We start from the raw sequence: 19,219 nt of genomic DNA on the forward strand, positions 1-19,219 counted from the left end.
CCTGCTTCTCATGGGAGTGGATGGATGAACTGCCTGGCACTGGGCCAGAGAAGAGTGAACATTCATGGGAGAGGGAACCAGCACATCAGAGACAAGACTACATGGAATGTTCCCATGGGGACTGACACTTCAGGAGCTGGTGGTGGGGCTGTGGGTCTGTGCTGGAGCCCCAAGAATCCTTGCCCTAAAGATCTGCTGGAGCCCACCTGGGCTGGGGCTGGACCTGCTTTCAGGGTGAGACTCTGCAATAAACCCTTTAGCAGGTGGGAACCTGCTGTACAAACAGTCACACACAGTGGCCAATGCTATCAGATTCTCTGATTTGTCACTGCTACAGCAGCAACTCTTCACACAGGAAGTATTTACTGAGTGTCAGGAGAAAAGTTATCAGCAAAGCAGAGAAGAGCAGGACAATGATTGCAGCTCATCTGTGTGCTCCCAGGTTGGATGTCCTTGGGAGTGGTGGGGGAGAAAGAGCAGGAGCAAACTGCTTGGGGGCCTGTGGGACCAGGGGTTGGGGGAGATGCCATTTCTGCACCAAGGTCCTGTTACACCTCACCCTCCACATGAGCACCCCCTGCAAATGCACTTGGATATAATGTTTCCTATTATCCTGGTTCCCAGGAGCTGCCGGCTGGCATTAGCATGAAAAAAATGTCAGTCACAGGGACCAGTGGGTTTGGGAGCCTCAGCCCACATGAACAATGTAGCCAAAGGAGCACATGGGATGAGTGGTGAGCACAGGGAGCCAGCTCATCCCCCAGCCCAGCCTCACCTCCCCTGCCCACCTCTCCCACACCTGCCTGGTGGGTCTCTGCCCCAGACTACCCCACTTCAATGGGGAGAGCTTCATTCCCAGCACCACTGCTGTACAGATGAGGACTCCAAATTGCATTTGCAGAGAGATGACTTTATCTTCAACCCTCCCTGTGCCTCCACATCCTCTCTGATGTTGCTTCTAAGAAACACCCAAGCCTCAGAGAGCAGCAGCTCTCCTAAGAAGCTGGCACCTTCCTGAGCAGAACAACCTCGTGTCCTCTGTGCAAGTCTCGCTGGTGCTGCCAGCAGCAGGAGCAGCCCATGGGGTTGGGTTCTTGGCTCATCTCCCCCACACTGTGCTGTAGAGCTCTTCACTGGGCGGTGGAGCTGATGGCATTGGCGTAGATCTGCTCCTGCTGCCGCATGGGCTTCTGCACTCTGGCATATAACGCCTCTCTTTCCTCTTCCAAAGGCTGGGAAAGGAGGGAGATAAACGCAAAAACATCCTTTGTGGGGCTGCTCCAGGCAAACACTGCTGGAACCTCTCAGTGGTGTTTTTAGCACCCAGGAGCAGCCACAGGGACAGGAGAGGGAACCCACGTTAGCCAGGGTCACTTGCACCCCAGTTTGACATTTCCCTTTGCAGCCCTCCCCTTCCCCACCCAGCCCATCCTGCTGCCCATTCTGTCACCCACCCACTCCAGCTTTCATCTCACTGCTTCCAGCTTGGCAGTGCTTGGCACTCTCCTACCTGAACACTCTTCCTAACGTCGATGTACTCCACCAGGGGCGTGTCCAGGCGGCGGAGCGCCCCAGCATTGCTGTACTGGTTCTCGGCCACGCTGGGGTGGTGGGCAATGTCTGCATAGACCAAGGCTTCTGGACCCTGATGGAGAAGGATGAGCTCTTACCCTGCTGCCACTCCCTGCCTGCATCCACAGGGGTGGCAATATCTCCCACCTTGCTGCCTGTTCTGATGGGGTTGAGATGGCTGCAGGGGCACTGGGTGGAAATAAAAGCTGAAGCAAGGCTGGCTCAACATTTCCCAGGGAATTCTAGTGACACCAGCCCCTCCTCAAGAGCTGGCACAAAATATCAGAACATACTTTCCAAGTAATCAGCAAGGAGTAGCTATCCTACAGCCATTTCAGATGTGCTTTGCTGCAGGTTCCCAAGGCTCTTTCACACAGAGAAGCAGCTCCCATGCTTAAAGAGGCTTGGAGAGAAACATCTCAGCTCAATCCTAAATTCTTCTCCCAGGAATACTCTGTGATAGTCACAGAAAGTCCCTGGTTGTGTCTTTCTGTTGGCAAACAGAGCCCAAAGGACCCCTTCCAGCCTGAAGTGCCACGAACCTGGCTGAAAGCAGCAGCTCTAGCAGTTCATGGTGCAGTGTTTCCCCTCTCCATGTGAACTTTGGGGCACAGAATCCCAAGAACTTAAGAGGTTTTCCTTACTGTAGGTGGCATACGGCGAGTCCTGTCCATCTCTATGGCTGCTCCAGAAGGGGCTGGATGAAGTTTGGATGTGGCTGGACATGAGTGAAAATACAGGAAAATTAACGTATTGAGAAACTGCACTGCCACTGCAAATCTTGCCATAAAGCAGGACAGGAACCTGACACTCCATGAGCCATCTAAACTAGAGCAGCTCTTCAAATAAAGCCAGATCCCACCTGCCAGCTGGCAATGTCCCCTCCTGTCCCTCCCCATTCTTCACACTGGCCTTAAACTTTGCATCAAGCCCAATGTAAGCCTGGCCCATGCAAGTGAGCCCATCTGGAGAAGATGATGGTGTCCTGACAAAATCAAGCAGATTCTGTGACCAGCAGCACCAATGACAAGAGCTGTCATTCCCTGGTCCCAGGGGACAACACCCATGGGAGAGCACCCATGGGATGGCCCCACTGCTCCCCTGAGAGAAGGAAACCTCCTTGGTGGAGGTCCCAATGATGGACTGAGGAACTGGATGGATCAGAAAGGGAATGGGGAAGGAAAAAAAAACAGAGCGGAAAAATAAGGGAAGCAGAGCAGGCTCGGTTTCTTGTTACAGAAACAGGATGTGTGTGGCAATGGCAACTTCACTCACCCTTCTTCTTCCTGGAGAGTACAACCAGCACACCAGCAGCCACTCCAAGCAAAAAAAGAACCACTATGATGGCTGGAGTGAGGATGTGCTCAACCACATTCAAGCTGCAAAAAACCCAAGAGTTTATGTTGTCATGCTCCTCAGGATGAACCAGCATGGAGGAGGGTTGCAGAAAGCGGCTGTGGGTGACATAGGAAGCAGCTGTGCACGGCAGGGATTGCCCATCACAGCAGGGGTGGGATGGTCAGGCTGCCAGCTGGGCAGAGAGCAGGGCAAAACAAACAGGGCAGAACAAAATGGTGCTTGGGCCTGAGAGCCACTGGCTCTTCAGTGATTTAGGAAGGGCTTCTTGCATTTGCTCTGGTCTAACTCCACTTTTTATTAACCTTGTTTGTAATGGGCAAGCATAAAATGTCAGTGAGCCAGAGCACCCTCGAGTGGGCTGAGAGGGAGTCTCAGCTTTGGCTGCTGCTGCCATCACCTCCCACAGGCAGGAGAGAAGGGGGGAAGATCCAACACTCTGGTTTTGTGCTTTTTCAACTATCTCTGCCAGGCTCTGAGTGACTAAAAAGAAGAGGACACTGGGCAGCACAATTCCCACAGTCTCTGAGTTTTGGGGAAGGAAATAGGGTCAGTCTTGCAGAGAGAAACCACTTCTCCCATGTGACTGGAGGCACTGGAATTACTGTCAGAGAATCTGAGAGTGGTTTGGGTCAGAAGGGACCTTAAAGATCATCCAGTTCCAACCCTCTGCCAGGGGCAGGGACACCTTCCACTATCCCAACTTCCCCCAAGCCCTGTCCAACCTGGCCTTGAACACTTCCAGGGATGGGGAATCCACAACTCTCTGTGTCTCTGGGCAACCTGTGCCAGGACCTCACCACCCTCCCAGGGAACAATTTCTCCATGTGGAGTGGTCTCTAAAGGCAGAAACAGGAGGTCTGGAGCCTTAAGGGAAGTGTGAAGAGCCCAGTGCCTGCAGGGCTCCAGCTGCACCACAGAGCTCATGGAGGAAAGTGGCTGCTGGAGGCAGGAGCTGCTACTCACAGTTGAGGGCTGGGGGGATTGGATGTTGATTGCACAATTTCCCCCGGGGAAACTGTCTGTACAGAGGGAATGGGATCAGAGAACGTGGTGGTCCTGTAGGTCGAGGATGGGAGGGTGGATGAAGCTGTAACAGAAAGAGGAGAGGCTTGGGTGATCTCTGGGGGGTGAAATGCTGTGGGGTTTGCAGTGAGTTACAAGTGACCTGTGTGCTGTCACAGCAGGACAAGCTGGGTCCCCTCTGCCACACCCAGAGGACACATCTCGAGGTCACAGGACTGTGAGACCCTTCCCCTGCCCATCAGGCTTTTCACAGTCTCAGTGCCCCACAAAAACATGCACAGAACAGACTGACCCTGCACAAAGGGGGGCTGGGCACCCCATGCCCAGTTTCCCACTAACACAGCACCACCACAGACACTTGTCCTGCTGTGCAGGCTGATCCCTGGCCAGGCAATGGAGAGGGATGTTCCCCAAGGCCAGGGCCTGGTGCCCAGAGGCTCTGCCTTGTCCCAGGGGGGAAATGGGGCAGCCCAGTGCAATGAGGAACACCCACCCCAGAGTTATAGAGAAAGGCAAGGAGGGCACAGGAAAGGCCAGCGAGAGCAAAGGAGGAAGAAAATTGGACCCACAGAGCCCAGTGCACCTCAGTAATAGAGATGGCTGAGCCTGGGAGGGGCTCTGGGGAGAACTGAGAAGAGGGGAATGAGTGATGGTGGCACCTACTGCACTCTGGTGACACCCTGGGGCTGTCCCACCCCCATGGGCCCCCATCAGCTCCAGGCTGCCCCCACTGCAGACCCTGCTCCAGGCACCTGGGGGGGGAAACACATCCCTGCTGGACCTGGGGGCCCTGCGACCCACAACTACTGACCTGATACCACGATCACTGTCACAACAGCGCTGTCATCAAACCGAAATTTTCCTGTTCGCACCCCACAGCGGAAGGTGCCGTTGTCCTCCTCAGACAGAGGATCCACGGTCACCGTGAATTCCCGCTCTCTGCGGTTGTCCCGGATGGAGAACCGGCCCTTCTGCACCTCGGGCATCCACTCCGAGGTGATGACAAGGTCTTCATCACAGGTAGCAACAACAGCCGGGGTGCACCAGTATTTCGGCAACTTCTCCCAGCCCGACTCGTACCTACAGGTGACGGCCAGGGAAGCCCCCAGGAGTCCCCGCACGGTGCCGGGCCCCGTCACTGCCCCGCAGCCTGTGGAGACACACGGAGCCGCGGGAGCGCTGCCGCCGCAGCGGCACCTCCCGCCCGACGGGGCCGGGCCGGCAGCGGGCGGCTCCGGCAGCTGGAGCTTACCTGGAAGCAGCGCCCAGGCGAGCAGAGGCAGCAGCTGCATGGCCGCTCCGGGACGCCGGGGCTCAGCGGGGCCGCCGCTCCCGGTTCCTCTGGGCCGAGCCCGCCCCGCCCCGGGCCGCCCCTGGCGCACGGTCACCCCGCGGGGAGGAGCGCGGGGATCCCCGGCAGGGCCGGACAGCGGGGCCGCCCCAGAGACGAGGGGAGGGGGCGCCGAGCGTTTCTCGGAGCCGGCGGGGGGAGCGGGAAGGGCCCGGCCGGGCCCCGCTGCTGCCCCGGCCCCGCCCGAGCCGTCGGCACCGGGCCGGAGCGGGGTCGAGCGGCGCCGGCCGGGGGGTCCCGGGGGGTCCCGGGGCTGCCCCAGAGCCCGCCCCGCGCTCACGGCCAGCGGCGCCGGCAGCCGCAGCCCGGCCAGCGCCGGGAAGCAGCGGAAAGTGCTGCCGCTCTCCCGAGCAGCGTCCGGCCCGAGCGGCGCGGTTGCGGCTGCGGAGGAAGGATGGAGGCAGCGGGGGCCGGGCGGGCACCGCGTTCCTGGGGAAACGGGGGGAAACTCCTCCCGCGCTCCGGCCCCGGCCCCAGCGGGGCCATCGCTGCTGCTGGGGGGGAAACGGGCAAGGCCCGCCCTGGCCTTATGATCCCCTCACCATCAGCGCCCTCCTGCCACGGGAAAAATCCCTTCAGTGTCCCACAGGGGACCAGGCTCGCATCGTCCGGGACCAGATGTCCTGGACTGGGGCAAATTTGGGAGGAAACCTCCGAATGGGGCTCCTCTGGAGAGCAAACCCAAACGGCCCCTTCCCCCAGCAGGTCCAGGAGAAGAGTTTCCTCAGAGAAAAGTGGAAAAACCGATTTATTTAACAAACAAAATGCCCACGAGCACAAGGAATGAATTACATGAAACAATAAAATCTCTCGCTGGTTGTCCTGGGTTGTAGTGTAGGATGTTCACAAAGTATTTATTCTCTCACCATCTCCATGAACTGTTAAACCAGGTGGGGCAGTGTTTTCCCAGGCCCCTCCTTTGGGCTCTTCTGCTCATGGCCCATCAATGCCTTGCCCAGGACTCCCAGGGAACTCCCTCCAGGAGCTCTCTCTGTTTAATGGGCCATCAAGGAGCCACTGCACGACTCCTCATCCCATTGGGAGATGCTCCCAATGCCCAGGGGGAGGAGCCAGGCATTTCCACCTGGAGAGAATCTGGGATTTGGGACAGGACAAGCAGCCCTGACCCACTGGATTCCCAGAGGAGCAGAGCTCCCAGACCTTTCTACACGATCACTGCTTCACGTAGATCACTTCATCTGGACTGCTCCCACCACCCTGCTCAGGGTGTGTTCTGACTCTCTCAGTGGTGCTTTGTGTTATTGCATTTATTTTATTTTATTTTTACCTTTTTACCTTTCTTCTTATTAAATTGTATTTCTGACATGGAGCCTCCCACTAGTTTTGCTTTCAATCCACAACACTTGTCCAAAGAGAGATGGCAAAACTGAGAGAAGTCCTTGCCAGGAGTCAGCTCAGCTCTCTCAGTTTCTTATCAATCCCAGTTCTTTTGGTGCTGGAAAATGCCAAGGTCCAGCCCCTGTGGGGTGCAAAATCCCAGTCTTCCTCTGGGCTTTTCAGTCCAGAGCAGATTTAAACAGTCCTAAGGAAAAAGAGAGAAAAAAACCAGCCCGGAAAGCTTCTTTGCACATTGAAGCCACAAGACGATAAGGCTTTGGTTGACACTGGCTCGCAGTGTACTTTGATCCCATTGAGATATGTAGGGGCAGAATCGATTTCTATTGCTGGTGTGACCGGGGGATCACAGGACTATACATTGGTGGAGGCAGATGTGAGCTTGACTAAGAATGAGTGGAAGAAACACCCTATTGCGACTGGCCCAGAGGCCCCATGCATCTTGGGCATAGATTACCTCCGGAGTGGGTATTTTAAAGACCCGAAAGGGTTCAGGTGGGCCTTTGGAGTAGCGACTGTGATGGCAGAAAGCATTCAACAGTTGAACCGAGAACCCGATCACCGTAGGACTTTTGAAGGGAGAAGAACAAATAGTACCAATTGCCACTTCAATAGTGCATTGGCGGCAATATAGAACCACTCAAGACGCTGTGATCCCCATCCATAAGATGATTCGAGAGCTGGAAAGCCAAGGGGTGGTCAGCAAAACCCACTCACCCTTTAACAGCCCCATCTGGCCGGTGCGGAAATCTGACGGAGAATGGAGATTGACTGTGGATTATCGTGCCTTGAATGAAGTGACTCCACCTCTGAGTGCAGCCGTATCAGACATGCTGGAACTGCAGTATGAGCTGGAGCCCAAGGCAGCAAAGTGGTACACCACTATCGACATCGCAAACGCATTTTTCTCTATTCCTCTGGCAGCCGAATGCCGGCCTCAGTTCACCTTTACATGGAGGGGAGTGCAGTACACCTGGAACAGACTGCCCCAGGGGTGGAAACACAGCCCCACCATCTGCCATGGGCTGATCCAGGCCACACTAGAAAAGGGTAAGGCCCCAGAACATCTACAATATATTGATGATATCATTGTGTGGGGAGACACAGCAACAGAAGTGTTCGAAAAGGGAGAGAAAATCATCCAAATTCTCCTGGAAGCTGGCCTTGCTGTTAAGAAAAGTAAAGTTAAGGGACCTGCTTGGGAGATCCAATTCCTAGGAGTGAAGTGGCAAGATGGACGGCGTCAGATTCCTACGGACGTTATTAACAAAATTACAGCTATGTCCCCTCCAACGGATAAGAAGGAAACACAAGCTTTCTTAGGTGCCATAGGTTTCTGGAGGACGCACATTCCGGAATACAGTCAGATTGTGAGGCCCCTTTATCTGGTTACCCGCAAGAAGAACGATTTCTATTGGGGCCCTGAGCAGCAGCAAGCTTTCACCCAGATCAAGCAGGAGATTGCTCATGCTGTAGCCCTCGGCCCAGTCAGAACGGAACCAGATGTGAAGAATGTGCTCTACTCTGCAGCCGGGAGTCATGGTCTGTCCTGGAGCCTTTGGCAAAGGTACCTGGTGAGACCCGAGGCCGACCACTGGGATTTTGGAGTCGGAGCTACAGGGGGTCTGAAGATAACTGCACCCCAACGGAAAAGGAAATCTTGGCCGCCTATGAGGGAATCCAAGCTGCTTCAGAGGTGATCGGTACGGAAGCACCACTGCTCCTGGCACCCCGACTACCAGTGTTAGGGTGGATGTTTAGAGGAAAAGTTCCCTCCACCCACCATGCCACCAGTGCTACCTGGAGCAAGTGGATTGCCCTCATTACACAACGTGCCCGAGTTGGGAAACTGAATCGCCCTGGAATTTTGGAAGTAATCACTAACTGGCCCGAAGGTGAAAGTTTCAGCATCGCAGATGAAGAACAAGAACCAGTGACTCGGGTTGAGGAAGCTCCGCCATACAACCAGCTGCCGAAAGAGGAAGCACGTTCTGCTTTAGTCACCGACGGTTCCTGCCGTGTCATAGGGATGAATAGAAGGTGGAAAGCAGCTGTATGGAGCCCCACATGACTGGTCGCAGAGGCCACTGAAGGAGAGGGTGGATCCAGTCAATTTGCTGAACTCAAAGCCATTCAACTGGCCCTAGATATTGCAGAGAGAGAGAAATGGCCAAGGCTCTATCTGTATACTGATTCTTGGATGGTAGCCAACGCTCTGTGGGGATGGCTGAAGAAATGGAAAGAGGCGAACTGGCAGCGTAGAGGAAAACCAATTTGGGCTGCTGAAGAGTGGAAAGATATTGCTGCCCGGTTAGAGAAACTACCTGTGAAGATTCGCCATGTAGATGCCCATGTCCCCAGAAGTAAAGCTAATGAGGAGCAGCAAAACAATCAGCAGGTAGATCAAGCTGCAAAAATAGGAGAGTTGAAGATAGACCTTGACTGGGAGCACAAGAGAGAGTTGTTCCTAGCACGATGGGCCCATGATGCCTCAGGTCACCAAGGTAGGGATGCCACCTATAAGTGGGCACGAGACTGAGGGGTGGATCTAACCATGGACAGCATTTCTCAAGTTATCCACGACTGTGAGACGTGCGCTGCCATTAAACAAGCCAAGCGGATGAAGCCCCTCTGGTATGGAGGGCGGTGGTCTAAGTACAAGTATGGGGAGGCCTGGCAGATTGATTACATCACACTGCCTCAAACCCGCCAAGGCAAGCGCCATGTGCTGACCATGGTAGAAGCCACCACGGGATGGTTGGAAACCTACCCTGTGTCTCATGCTACAGCCCGCAATACTATTCTGGGCCTTGAAAAGCAGGTCCTTTGGAGGCACGGTACTCCCGAGAGAATTGAGTCAGACAACGGGACTCATTTTAAAAATAATCTTATTAAAACCTGGGCGAGGGAACATGGCATTGAATGGGTGTACCATATCCCCTACCATGCACCAGCTGCAGGTAAAGTGGAGAGGTACAATGGGTTGTTAAAAACCACCCTGAAAGCATTGGGTGGGGGGTCCTTAAAAAACTGGGAGCAGCATTTAGCAAAGGCCACCTGGCTAGTTAACATCCGAGGTTCTACCAACCGAGCGGGTCCTGCTCAGTCCCAACTCCTTAATATAGTAGATGGAGATAAAGCTCCAGTGGCCCATGTTAGAGGTTTGTTGGGAAAGACAGTATGGATCAACCCTGCCTCGAGTACAGGCAAACCCATCCGTGGAATTGTCTCTGCTCAAGGACCGGGTTATATGTGGTGGATAATGCAGAAAGATGGAACCACACGATGTGTACCTCAGGGAGATCTGAATGTAGGGTGAAACAGAAGGAAACGTGTAAGTGTCAAAGGTTTGAGCAAGTAAGATGAATGGAAATGTGTAAGTGTCAAGGGTCTGAGTGAGATGGAAATTTTTTATTGTGTGTCCACGATATGGGATAAGGGATGGAATGTCCTGGGCTGACAGTGCTCTCTATCCCATATCGTGGACTCCTTTGTTATGTCTAACAGCTGTCCCTTCCCTGTTAGCTGGGCGGGCACTTTTCTGCTGGCTCTTTCCACGCTGCTGCTTGGCTTCCTGGCTGTTAGGCTTGCATTGCTGCTCGCAATTTCTGCTATTTTCTTGCCCTTTCGTTCTTTTTTTTTCTTTCTTTCTTTCTGCCGCCTCTGTGCTCTGTTTGTTTGTTTTTTTCCTTTCCCTCTTCTCCCCTTCCCCTCCCCCCCCCTTTTTAAGATTTAGGACCGGCACCCGGAGCTGATCTGGCTGGAGGAGTCCGAGGAGGATCTCCGGGGCTTGTGAGAGAAGCTCTGCGCCCTCCCCCTCACAGTAACCTGAGCTTTTTCTTTTCTTTTTTTTTTTTTTTCCTTTGTGTCGGGGGCGGGGGTGTTTATTTATTTGTTAATAAACCGGTTTTTTCCACTTTTTGTTTGAGAGATTCCTTCCCAAACCCAGGGTTGGGGGAGGGGTGGTAGAGGTTTTGTTATTAGGGGATTCCTTGGAGGTTCTCCCCTAATTCAACCCAAACCAGAACACCTGGTCTCTCAGATGACCCCTCTGCTGTGGGACTGCTGAGAGTCGAAGAACAACAGGTACCAACTGCCACAACAACAGTACACCGCCGCCAATACCGCACTGACAGAGACCCTGTGATTCCCATACATGAGATGATTCATAAACTGGAGAGCCAAGGGGTGGTCAGTAAGACTCATTCACCTTTCAACAGCCCAATATGGCCTGTGCGTAAGTCCAGTGGAGAATGGAGACTGACGGTGGATTACCGTGCTCTGAATGAAGTCACGCCACCACTGCGCGCTGCTGTACCAGACATGTTAGAGCTTCAGTATGAGCTGGAGTCCAAGGCAGCAAAATGGTATGCGACCATTGACATTGCCAATGCCTTCTTCTCCATTCCTTTGGCAGCTCAGTGCAGGCCCCAGTTTGCTTTCACCTGGAGGGGCGTGCAGTACACCTGGAACCGACTGCCCCAGGGGTGGAAACACAGCCCCACCATCTGCCATGGGCTGATCCAGGCTGCACTGGAGAAGGGTGAGGCTCCGGAACATCTGCAGTACATCGATGACATCATTGTATGGGGGAACACCCCTGGGGAGGTCTTTGAGAAAAGAGAGAAGATTATTCAAATTCTGTTGAAAGCTGGTTTTGCCATTAAACAAAGTAAAGTTAAGGGACTGGTTCAAGAAATCCAGTTCCTGGGAGTCAAGTGGCAAGATGGACGTTGCCATATCCCCACAGAGATAATAAACAAGATCACTGCCATGTCCCCACCTACCAACAAGAAGGAAACACAAGCTTTCCTAGGTGCCATAGGCTTCTGGGGGATGCACATTCCTGAGTACAGTCAGATCGTGAGCACTCTCTACCTGGTTACCCTCAAGAAGAACAATTTCCACTGGGGCCCTGAACAGCAACAAGCCTTTGTTCAGATCAAACAAGAGATTGCTCACGCAGTAACCCTTGGCCCAGTCAGGACGGGACCAGATGTGAAGAATGTGCTTTACTCCGCAGCCGGGAACAACGGTCTGTCCTGGAGCCTGTGGCAGAAGGTGCCTGGGGAGACTCAAGGCTGACCATTGGGATTCTGGAGCCGAAGTTACAGACGCTCCGAAGCCAACTACACTCCCACAGAGAAGGAGATCTTGGCTGCCTATGAAGGAGTTCAAGCTGCCTCAGAAGTGATTGGCACTGAAACACAGCTGCTTCTGGCACCCCGATTACCAGTGCTGGGGTGGATGTTTAAGGGAAAGGTTCCCTCCACGCATCACGCCACTGACACCACATGGAGCAAATGGATTGCTCTCATCACTCAGCGCGCCCGTATTGGAAACCCAAATCGCCCTGGGATTCTGGAAGTTATCACAAACTGGCCGGAAGGTGAGAATTTTGGATTATTGTCTGAAGAAGAAGAAAAGCAACTAACACGTGCCGAGGAAGCCCCACCATATAATGAGCTACCGGAGACTGAAAGACGATACGCTCTCTTCACTGATGGCTCCTGCCGAATTGTAGGCGCTAACCAGAAATGGAAAGCTGCAGTTTGGAGCCCCACACGACAGGTTGCACAGGCTACCAAGGGACAAGGTGGGTCGAGTCAGGTTGCAGAGGTTAAAGCTGTCCAGCTGGCTTTGCATATTGCTGAAGGAGAGAAATGGCCGAGGCTCTATCTCTACACTGACTCATGGATGGTAGCTAATGCTCTGTGGGGATGGCTGAATCGCTGGAAAAAGGACAACTGGCAGTGCAGAGGAAAACTCATCTGGGCCGCTGACATTTGGCAGGACATGGCTGCCCGAGTAGAGAGACTGACCGTGAAGGTTCGACACGTGGAAGCGCACGTACCCAAGAGCCGGGCTCCTCTTCCTTCTGTCCCTCGGGACTTGGGTTCCTCTTCAGCCGCTGGAGCCACCTCCGGTACTGCTGGAGATTCAGCAAGATGATGGCATTGCCTGTTTCCTGGAGTTTCAGCTGCTCCTGGGCACTGAGGTTACTTGCTGTGCTCTGTCCCCTGTGCCCTTCCCCAGAGTGTCCCCTGTCTTCCTCCAGCAGGGCCCTGTGTCAGGACACAGCCTGGCCCTCAGTGCCACAGTGCCCAGCCCCTCTGGGCAGGCAGGGCACCCACCCCGTGGCAGAGGGAGCTCAGCACAGCACAGGGCCCACATGAAGCCCAGAAAATCCTGCAGGCTGAGCAGTGAGTGCTCCTGCATGGCCACCGTGTCCTTGCCAGGGGAATGGAATGGGTAAGGCCAGCCCCTGATCCTGGTGCAGCTGGACAGCAGCACCCACTTCTCCTGTCAGCACCTCTCCCCAGGCTGTTCCTAGCACAGCTCCTCTGGAGCTCAGGAGCCCCAGGCTCTGATCAGGTCCCTCCAGGCCTCCCCCTCTGGCCCCAGTCCCTGCAGTTGCTCAGTGGGGGGCAGAGCACTGGAAGGACACTCTTCCCTGGCCATTGCCCAGCTGGAGATGGGCATTTGGTGCATGAGGCAGAGGTGGCAGGGCTGAGGCTGCTGGGGCTCAGGGCTCCTCTCCCCTGAGGAAGCTCAGCCGGGCCATGGTGGAGCCTGCAGGGCCCCTGGGACGCCGTGTCCCGCCCCAGGCACAGAGCAGCACGTCCCCACACAGGTGTGTGTGTGCATCAGCACGGGCTGCCACGGGCATCCTGCGCTGCTGCCTGCTAGGGGAAGGAGCACACACACACACACACAGACAGACAGACAGACAAGCAGACAAGGCCCTGCAGGATACTCAGCCTTTATTGAAAAATCCTCTTCATTTGGCAGGTGCAGCTGAGCAGACACAGGCTCCGGGCACCCCAAAGCCTTGCCTGTCCGGCCCAGGGGCTGCCAGGAGGGGCCGAGGCTTCCCAGGGGCAGGAGCAGGCGGAGCCGAGCCCGGCCCGGCACAGGGCGGCTCTGGGGGGGGGCCCGGCCCCAGCAGGGAGGGGCCCGGGGGGGCAGGAGGGCGGCCCTGGGGCTCGGAGGTGCTCGGGGCGGGGGGGCAGCCCCATGTCCTGTGAGACAGAGATAGAAAAAATTCCAGATGTTCCTTTACAGGAGATTTAAGGACATATACTGCATGTTACAATGTATTCCAAGTAGCGCTTTAGAATATATGAGATCGCCTTTTAGAAGACATTTAGTGAACACCGAATGCTGTGTCTGTTACCCTTTTGCAGAGATCTCAGCATCACAAGTATGGGAAACCTTCGGCATAGCCAGAACTAGAAGAATTAGCCTAAACAGCAGAGAACAGCGCTCAGGGCTCAGAGAAAGAGAAGAACACAGGCTCTAAGATGGTGTGTTCCCTTGAAAACGGGCCTAGAGGGCCAAAGCACACAGGGGGAGATAAAGGTGAAGAGGTGAATGTCACAGGACCACTACCACGGCCCGGAGACCACCACCACTAAGGATTGAACATGCCCAGAAGGGCCTGGAGTAATTCCCATACCCAGCGAGGAGGGGTGGGCTCAGGGAATTAATATGTATGAGGGGGACCACGGAATGTCATGTATATGTGAGACCCCAGGGAATAATAAGAAGGGCAAGTTCCCTGATGGGTGTGCGTGTCTTTGGTGAAATTATTCCCCCCAGTGTGGACGTCGGTAAATACACACCGCTCTAACTCCTGTTATGAGTTGTGGAGTTCTTCCCGCGGCGTTTCACCCTGGGGCTGCTGTTTCTCAACTCCAGGAGCTGCGGCTCCTCCTGCTCACGGCTCCGGCAGCGCCTCCTCAGCCAGGCTGCCCCACAAACCACGGCCAGGGCCACGGGCACCTTGATGCTGAGCAGGAGCAGCAGGTGGATGACACTGAGCTGGCACCTGTGTACGAGAAGGGAGGTTATGCTGGAGCTTTAGCAGGGGCTAGGGAAGGACGATGGGCATGTCTGCCAGCTGCCCTGCTTGTCTCCAGGACGCTCCCTGGGGACTCAAAGCTGGGACATTCATGCATGGGAAAAGAAGGTTTTGGCCAGGGGATGCTGTTGGGGACTTGCCCAAATCCCAAGCCCTGACTCACAGCTCTGGAGGCTGCCCACAGCCCCTGGGGCACAGAGGGTTGGTGGTCAATGGGCTCACGGTGCTGTCCTCAGTTGTGTTTGACACAGCTGGCAGAGAAAACAGAGTCAGAGCAAAGTGGAGACCCCCACACCTCCTGTCCTGCACCTTGCTCAGGCTGCCAGCTGGGCATGGAGCACAGCAAACCAAACAGGGCAGAACAAAATGGTGCTTGGGCCTGAGAGCCACTGGGTCTTCAGTGATTTAGGAAGGGCTTCTTGTATTTGCTCGGATTTTACTCAACTCTTTGATAACCTCCTTTGTAATGGGCAAGCATAAAATGTCAGTGAGCCAGAGCACCCTCGAGTGGGCTGAGGGGGAGTCTCAGCTTTGGCTGCTGCTGCCATCACCTCCCACAGGCAGGAGAGAAAGAGGAAGATCCAACACTCTGGTTTTGTGCTTTTTCAACTATCTCTGCCAGGCTGTGAGTGACTAGAGAGAACAGGACACTGGGCAGCACAATTCCCACAGTCTCTCTGAGTTTTGGGGAGGTAAATGGGGTCGCTGTTGCAGGCAGAAACCACTTCTCCCATGTGACTGGAGGTCATTGGACCTCACCACCCTCCCAGGGAAGAATTTCTCCATGTGGAGTGGTCTCTAATGGCAGAAACAGGAGGTCTGGAGCTTTAAGGGAAGTGTGACGAGCCCAGTGCCTGCAGGGCTCCAGCTGCACCACAGAGCTCATGGAGGAAAGTGGCTGCTGGAGGCAGGAGCTGCTACTCACAGTTGAGGGCTGGGGGGATTGGATGTTGATTGCACAATTTCCCCCGGGGAAACTGTCTGTACAGAGGGAATGGGATCAGAGAACGTGGTGGTCCTGTAGGTCAGTGATGGGAGGGTGGATGAAGCTGTAACAGAAAGAGGAGAGGCTTGGTTGATCTCTGGGGGGTGAAATGCTGTGGGGTTTGCAGTGAGTTACAAGTGACCTGTGTGCTGTCACAGCAGGACAAGCTGGGTCCCCTCTGCCACACCCAGAGGACACATCTCGAGGTCACAGGACTGTGAGACCCTTCCCCTGCCCATCAGGCTTTTCACAGTCTCAGTGCCCCACAAAAACATGCACAGAACAGATTGACCCTGCACAAAGGGGGGCTGGGCACCCCATGCCCAGTTTCCCACTAACACAGCACCACCACAGACACTTGTCCTGCTGTGCAGGCTGATCCCTGGCCAGGCAATGGAGAGGGATGTTCCCCAAGGCCAGGGCCTGGTGCCCAGAGGCTCTGCCTTGTCCCAGGGGGGAAATGGGGCAGCCCAGTGCAATGAGGAACACCCACCCCAGAGTTATAGAGAAAGGCAAGGAGGGCACAGGAAAGGCCAGTGAGAGCAAAGGAGGAAGAGAACTGGACCCACAGAGCCCAGTGCACCTCAGTAATAGAGATGGCTGAGCCTGGGAGGGGCTCTGGGGAGAACTGAGAAGAGGGGAATGAGTGATGGTGGCACCTACTGCACTCTGGTGACACCCTGGGGCTGTCCCACCCCCATGGGCCCCCATCAGCTCCAGGCTGCCCCCACTGCAGACCCTGCTCCAGGCACCTGGGGGGGAAACACATCCCTGCTGGACCTGGGGGCCCTGCGACCCACAACTACTGACCTGACTCCACCATGACCTCCACATCAGCGCTCTCATCACGCCAAAATCTTGCTGTTCGCACCCCACAGCGGAAGGTGCCCTCGTCCTCCTCAGACAGAGGATCCACGGTCACCGTGAATTCCCGCTCTCTGCGGTTGTCCCGGATGGAGAACCGGCCCTTCTGCACCTCGGGCTTCCACTCCGAGGTGATGACAAGGTCTTCAGCACAGGTAGCAACAACACCCGGTATGCACCAGAATTTCGGAAACATCTCCCGGCCCGGCTCGTACCTACAGGTGACGGCCAGGGAAGCCCCCAGGAGTCCCCGCACGGTGCCGGGCCCCGTCACTGCCCCGCAGCCTGTGGAGACACACGGAGCCGCGGGAGCGCTGCCGCCGCAGCGGCACCTCCCGCCCGACGGGGCCGGGCCGGCAGCGGGCGGCTCCGGCAGCTGGAGCTTACCTGGAAGCAGCGCCCAGGCGAGCAGAGGCAGCAGCTGCATGGCCGCTCCGGGACGCCGGGGCTCAGCGGGGCCGCCGCTCCCGGTTCCTCTGGGCCGAGCCCGCCCCGCCCCGGGCCGCCCCTGGCGCACGGTCACCCCGCGGGGAGGAGCGCGGGGATCCCCGGCAGGGCCGGACAGCGGGGCCGCCCCAGAGACGAGGGGAGGGGGCGCCGAGCGTTTCTCGGAGCCGGCTTCTCTTTCCCTCTTCCCCTTCCTTAAGAACACGCTGCATCACACTGTGCAGTGTTTTGATCCTAAGCATGGTACGGGCCGTGCAGAGAAGACAAGCAGGACTAACAACAACATCATACTGTCCTTGGCATCCAGAGGGCACTCAATATTTTCAAAAACTGCTGTGTTATGCCTGAAAAGCTGGAAAAAATCATTCTTCACTCCTCCCTACAGGGCCTGGGTGAGATTGTTGAGGCCCCAGATGTAGCATCCTAGACCAGAACACGAATCCAAAACTGGGTATATATTCTGAATGCTGTTCATTGCCTCGGAGTTTATCAAGCAATGGACATAACAGACCAATAAGGCAATTTTAGTACCATACCCTGGTCTATGCAGGAGCATTAAGACCGGCAGATAGTGCCCCATATTTGAAAAAATATAGAGAGATAGGTATAAGACACATGTAAGCATGTTGAGCATCATAGCAAACAGGTGTCTTCCTCAACAAAAAACTGTAATTGTGACTTATGTCAGTGCCTTGTGCCCCACGTTGGGAACCACAGAATATGTTGTGGTTTGAAAGCAAAACGAGTGGGAGGCTCCAAGTCAGAAATACAATTTCATAAGGAGAAAGGTAAAAAGGTAAAAATAAAATAAATGCAGTAACACAAATGACCACTGACAGAGTCAGAACACACCCTGAGCAGGGTGGTGGGGGCAGTCCAGATGAAGTGATCTCCCTGAAGCAGTGATCCTGTAGAAAGGTCTGGGAGCTCTGCTCCTCTGGGAATCCAGTGGGTCAGGGCTGCTTGTCCTGTCCCAAATCCCAGATTCTCTCCAGGTGGGAATGCTTGGCTCCTCCCCCTGGGCATTGGGAGCATCTCCCAATGGGATGAGGAGTCGTGCAGTGGCTCCTTGATGGCCCATTAAACAGAGAGAGCTCCTGGAGGGAGTTCCCTGTGAGTCCTGGGCAAGGCATTGATGGGCCATGAGCAGAAGAGCCCAAAGGAGGGGCCTGGGAAAACACTGCCCCACCTGGTTTAACAGTTCATGGAGATGGTGAGAGAATAAATACTTTGTGAACATCCTACACTGCAACCCAGGACAACCAGCGAGAGATTTTATTGTTTCATGTAATTCATTCCTTGTGCTTGTGGGCATTTTGTTTGATAAATAAATAGTGTTTTCCTCTTTTCTCCGAGGAAACTCTTCTCCTGGACCTGCTGGGGGAAGGGGCCGTTTGGGTTTGCTCTCCAGAGGAGCCCCATTCGGAGGTTTCCTCCCAAATTTGCTCCAAACCAGGACATCTGGTCCCGGACGATGCGAGCCTGGTCCCCTGTGGGACACTAAAGGGATTTTTCCCGTGGCAGGAGGGCGCTGATGGTGAGGGGATCATAAGGCCAGGGCGGGCCTTGCCCGTTTCCCCCCCAGCAGCAGCGATGGCCCCGCTGGGGCCGGGGCCGGAGCGCGGGAGGAGTTTCCCCCCGTTTCCCCAGGAACGCGGTGCCCGCCCGGCCCCCGCTGCCTCCATCCTTCCTCCGCAGCCGCAACCGCGCCGCTCGGGCCGGACGCTGCTCGGGAGAGCGGCAGCACTTTCCGCTGCTTCCCGGCGCTGGCCGGGCTGCGGCTGCCGGCGCCGCTGGCCGTGAGCGCGGGGCGGGCTCTGGGGCAGCCCCGGGACCCCCCGGGACCCCCCGGCCGGCGCCGCTCGACCCCGCTCCGGCCCGGTGCCGACGGCTCGGGCGGGGCCGGGGCAGCAGCGGGGCCCGGCCGGGCCCTTCCCGCTCCCCCCGCCGGCTCCGAGAAACGCTCGGCGCCCCCTCCCCTCGTCTCTGGGGCGGCCCCGCTGTCCGGCCCTGCCGGGGATCCCCGCGCTCCTCCCCGCGGGGTGACCGTGCGCCAGGGGCGGCCCGGGGCGGGGCGGGCTCGGCCCAGAGGAACCGGGAGCGGCGGCCCCGCTGAGCCCCGGCGTCCCGGAGCGGCCATGCAGCTGCTGCCTCTGCTCGCCTGGGCGCTGCTTCCAGGTAAGCTCCAGCTGCCGGAGCCGCCCGCTGCCGGCCCGGCCCCGTCGGGCGGGAGGTGCCGCTGCGGCGGCAGCGCTCCCGCGGCTCCGTGTGTCTCCACAGGCTGCGGGGCAGTGACGGGGCCCGGCACCGTGCGGGGACTCCTGGGGGCTTCCCTGGCCGTCACCTGTAGGTACGAGCCGGGCCTGGAGAAGTTGCCCAAATTCTGGTGCATACCGGG

General features: G+C 56.2%; 1 protein-coding gene across 1 annotated transcript; it reads right to left on the minus strand.

Moving 5' to 3' along the window:
• Positions 1-805: 805 nt before the first annotated feature.
• Positions 806-16,812, minus strand: LOC310916837 (uncharacterized protein). The gene is made up of 10 exons (XM_083874706.1): positions 16,762-16,812; positions 16,321-16,659; positions 15,451-15,574; positions 14,296-14,492; positions 4,766-5,686; positions 3,895-4,018; positions 2,848-2,951; positions 2,217-2,290; positions 1,511-1,645; positions 806-1,232 (listed from the first exon to the last, which is right to left on the minus strand). The coding sequence occupies exons 1-10, from the start codon at positions 16,799-16,801 to the stop codon at positions 1,131-1,133; spliced, it is 2,160 nt and encodes a 719-aa protein (XP_083730832.1). The 5' UTR covers positions 16,802-16,812; the 3' UTR covers positions 806-1,130.
• Positions 16,813-19,219: the final 2,407 nt, after the last annotated feature.

The sequence above is a fragment of the Zosterops lateralis genome (assembly GCF_965231275.1).
Source record: "Zosterops lateralis genome assembly, chromosome: 18".
NCBI lineage: Eukaryota > Metazoa > Chordata > Aves > Passeriformes > Zosteropidae > Zosterops > Zosterops lateralis.

What these genes read in the sequence shown, in the direction of transcription:
- LOC310916837 (XM_083874706.1), bottom strand. Translation starts at nt 16,801, where the DNA reads ATGCAGCTGCTGCCTCTGCTCGCCTGGGCGCTGCTTCCAG. An exon ending in AATCCCCCCAGCCCTCAACT is followed by an intron (nt 14,493 to 15,450) that starts GTGAGTAGCAGC and finishes TCTCGTACACAG; the next exon opens with GTGCCAGCTCAGTGTCATCC. An exon ending in ACGTTAGGAAGAGTGTTCAG is followed by an intron (nt 1,233 to 1,510) that starts GTAGGAGAGTGC and finishes CTCCTTTCCCAG; the next exon opens with CCTTTGGAAGAGGAAAGAGA.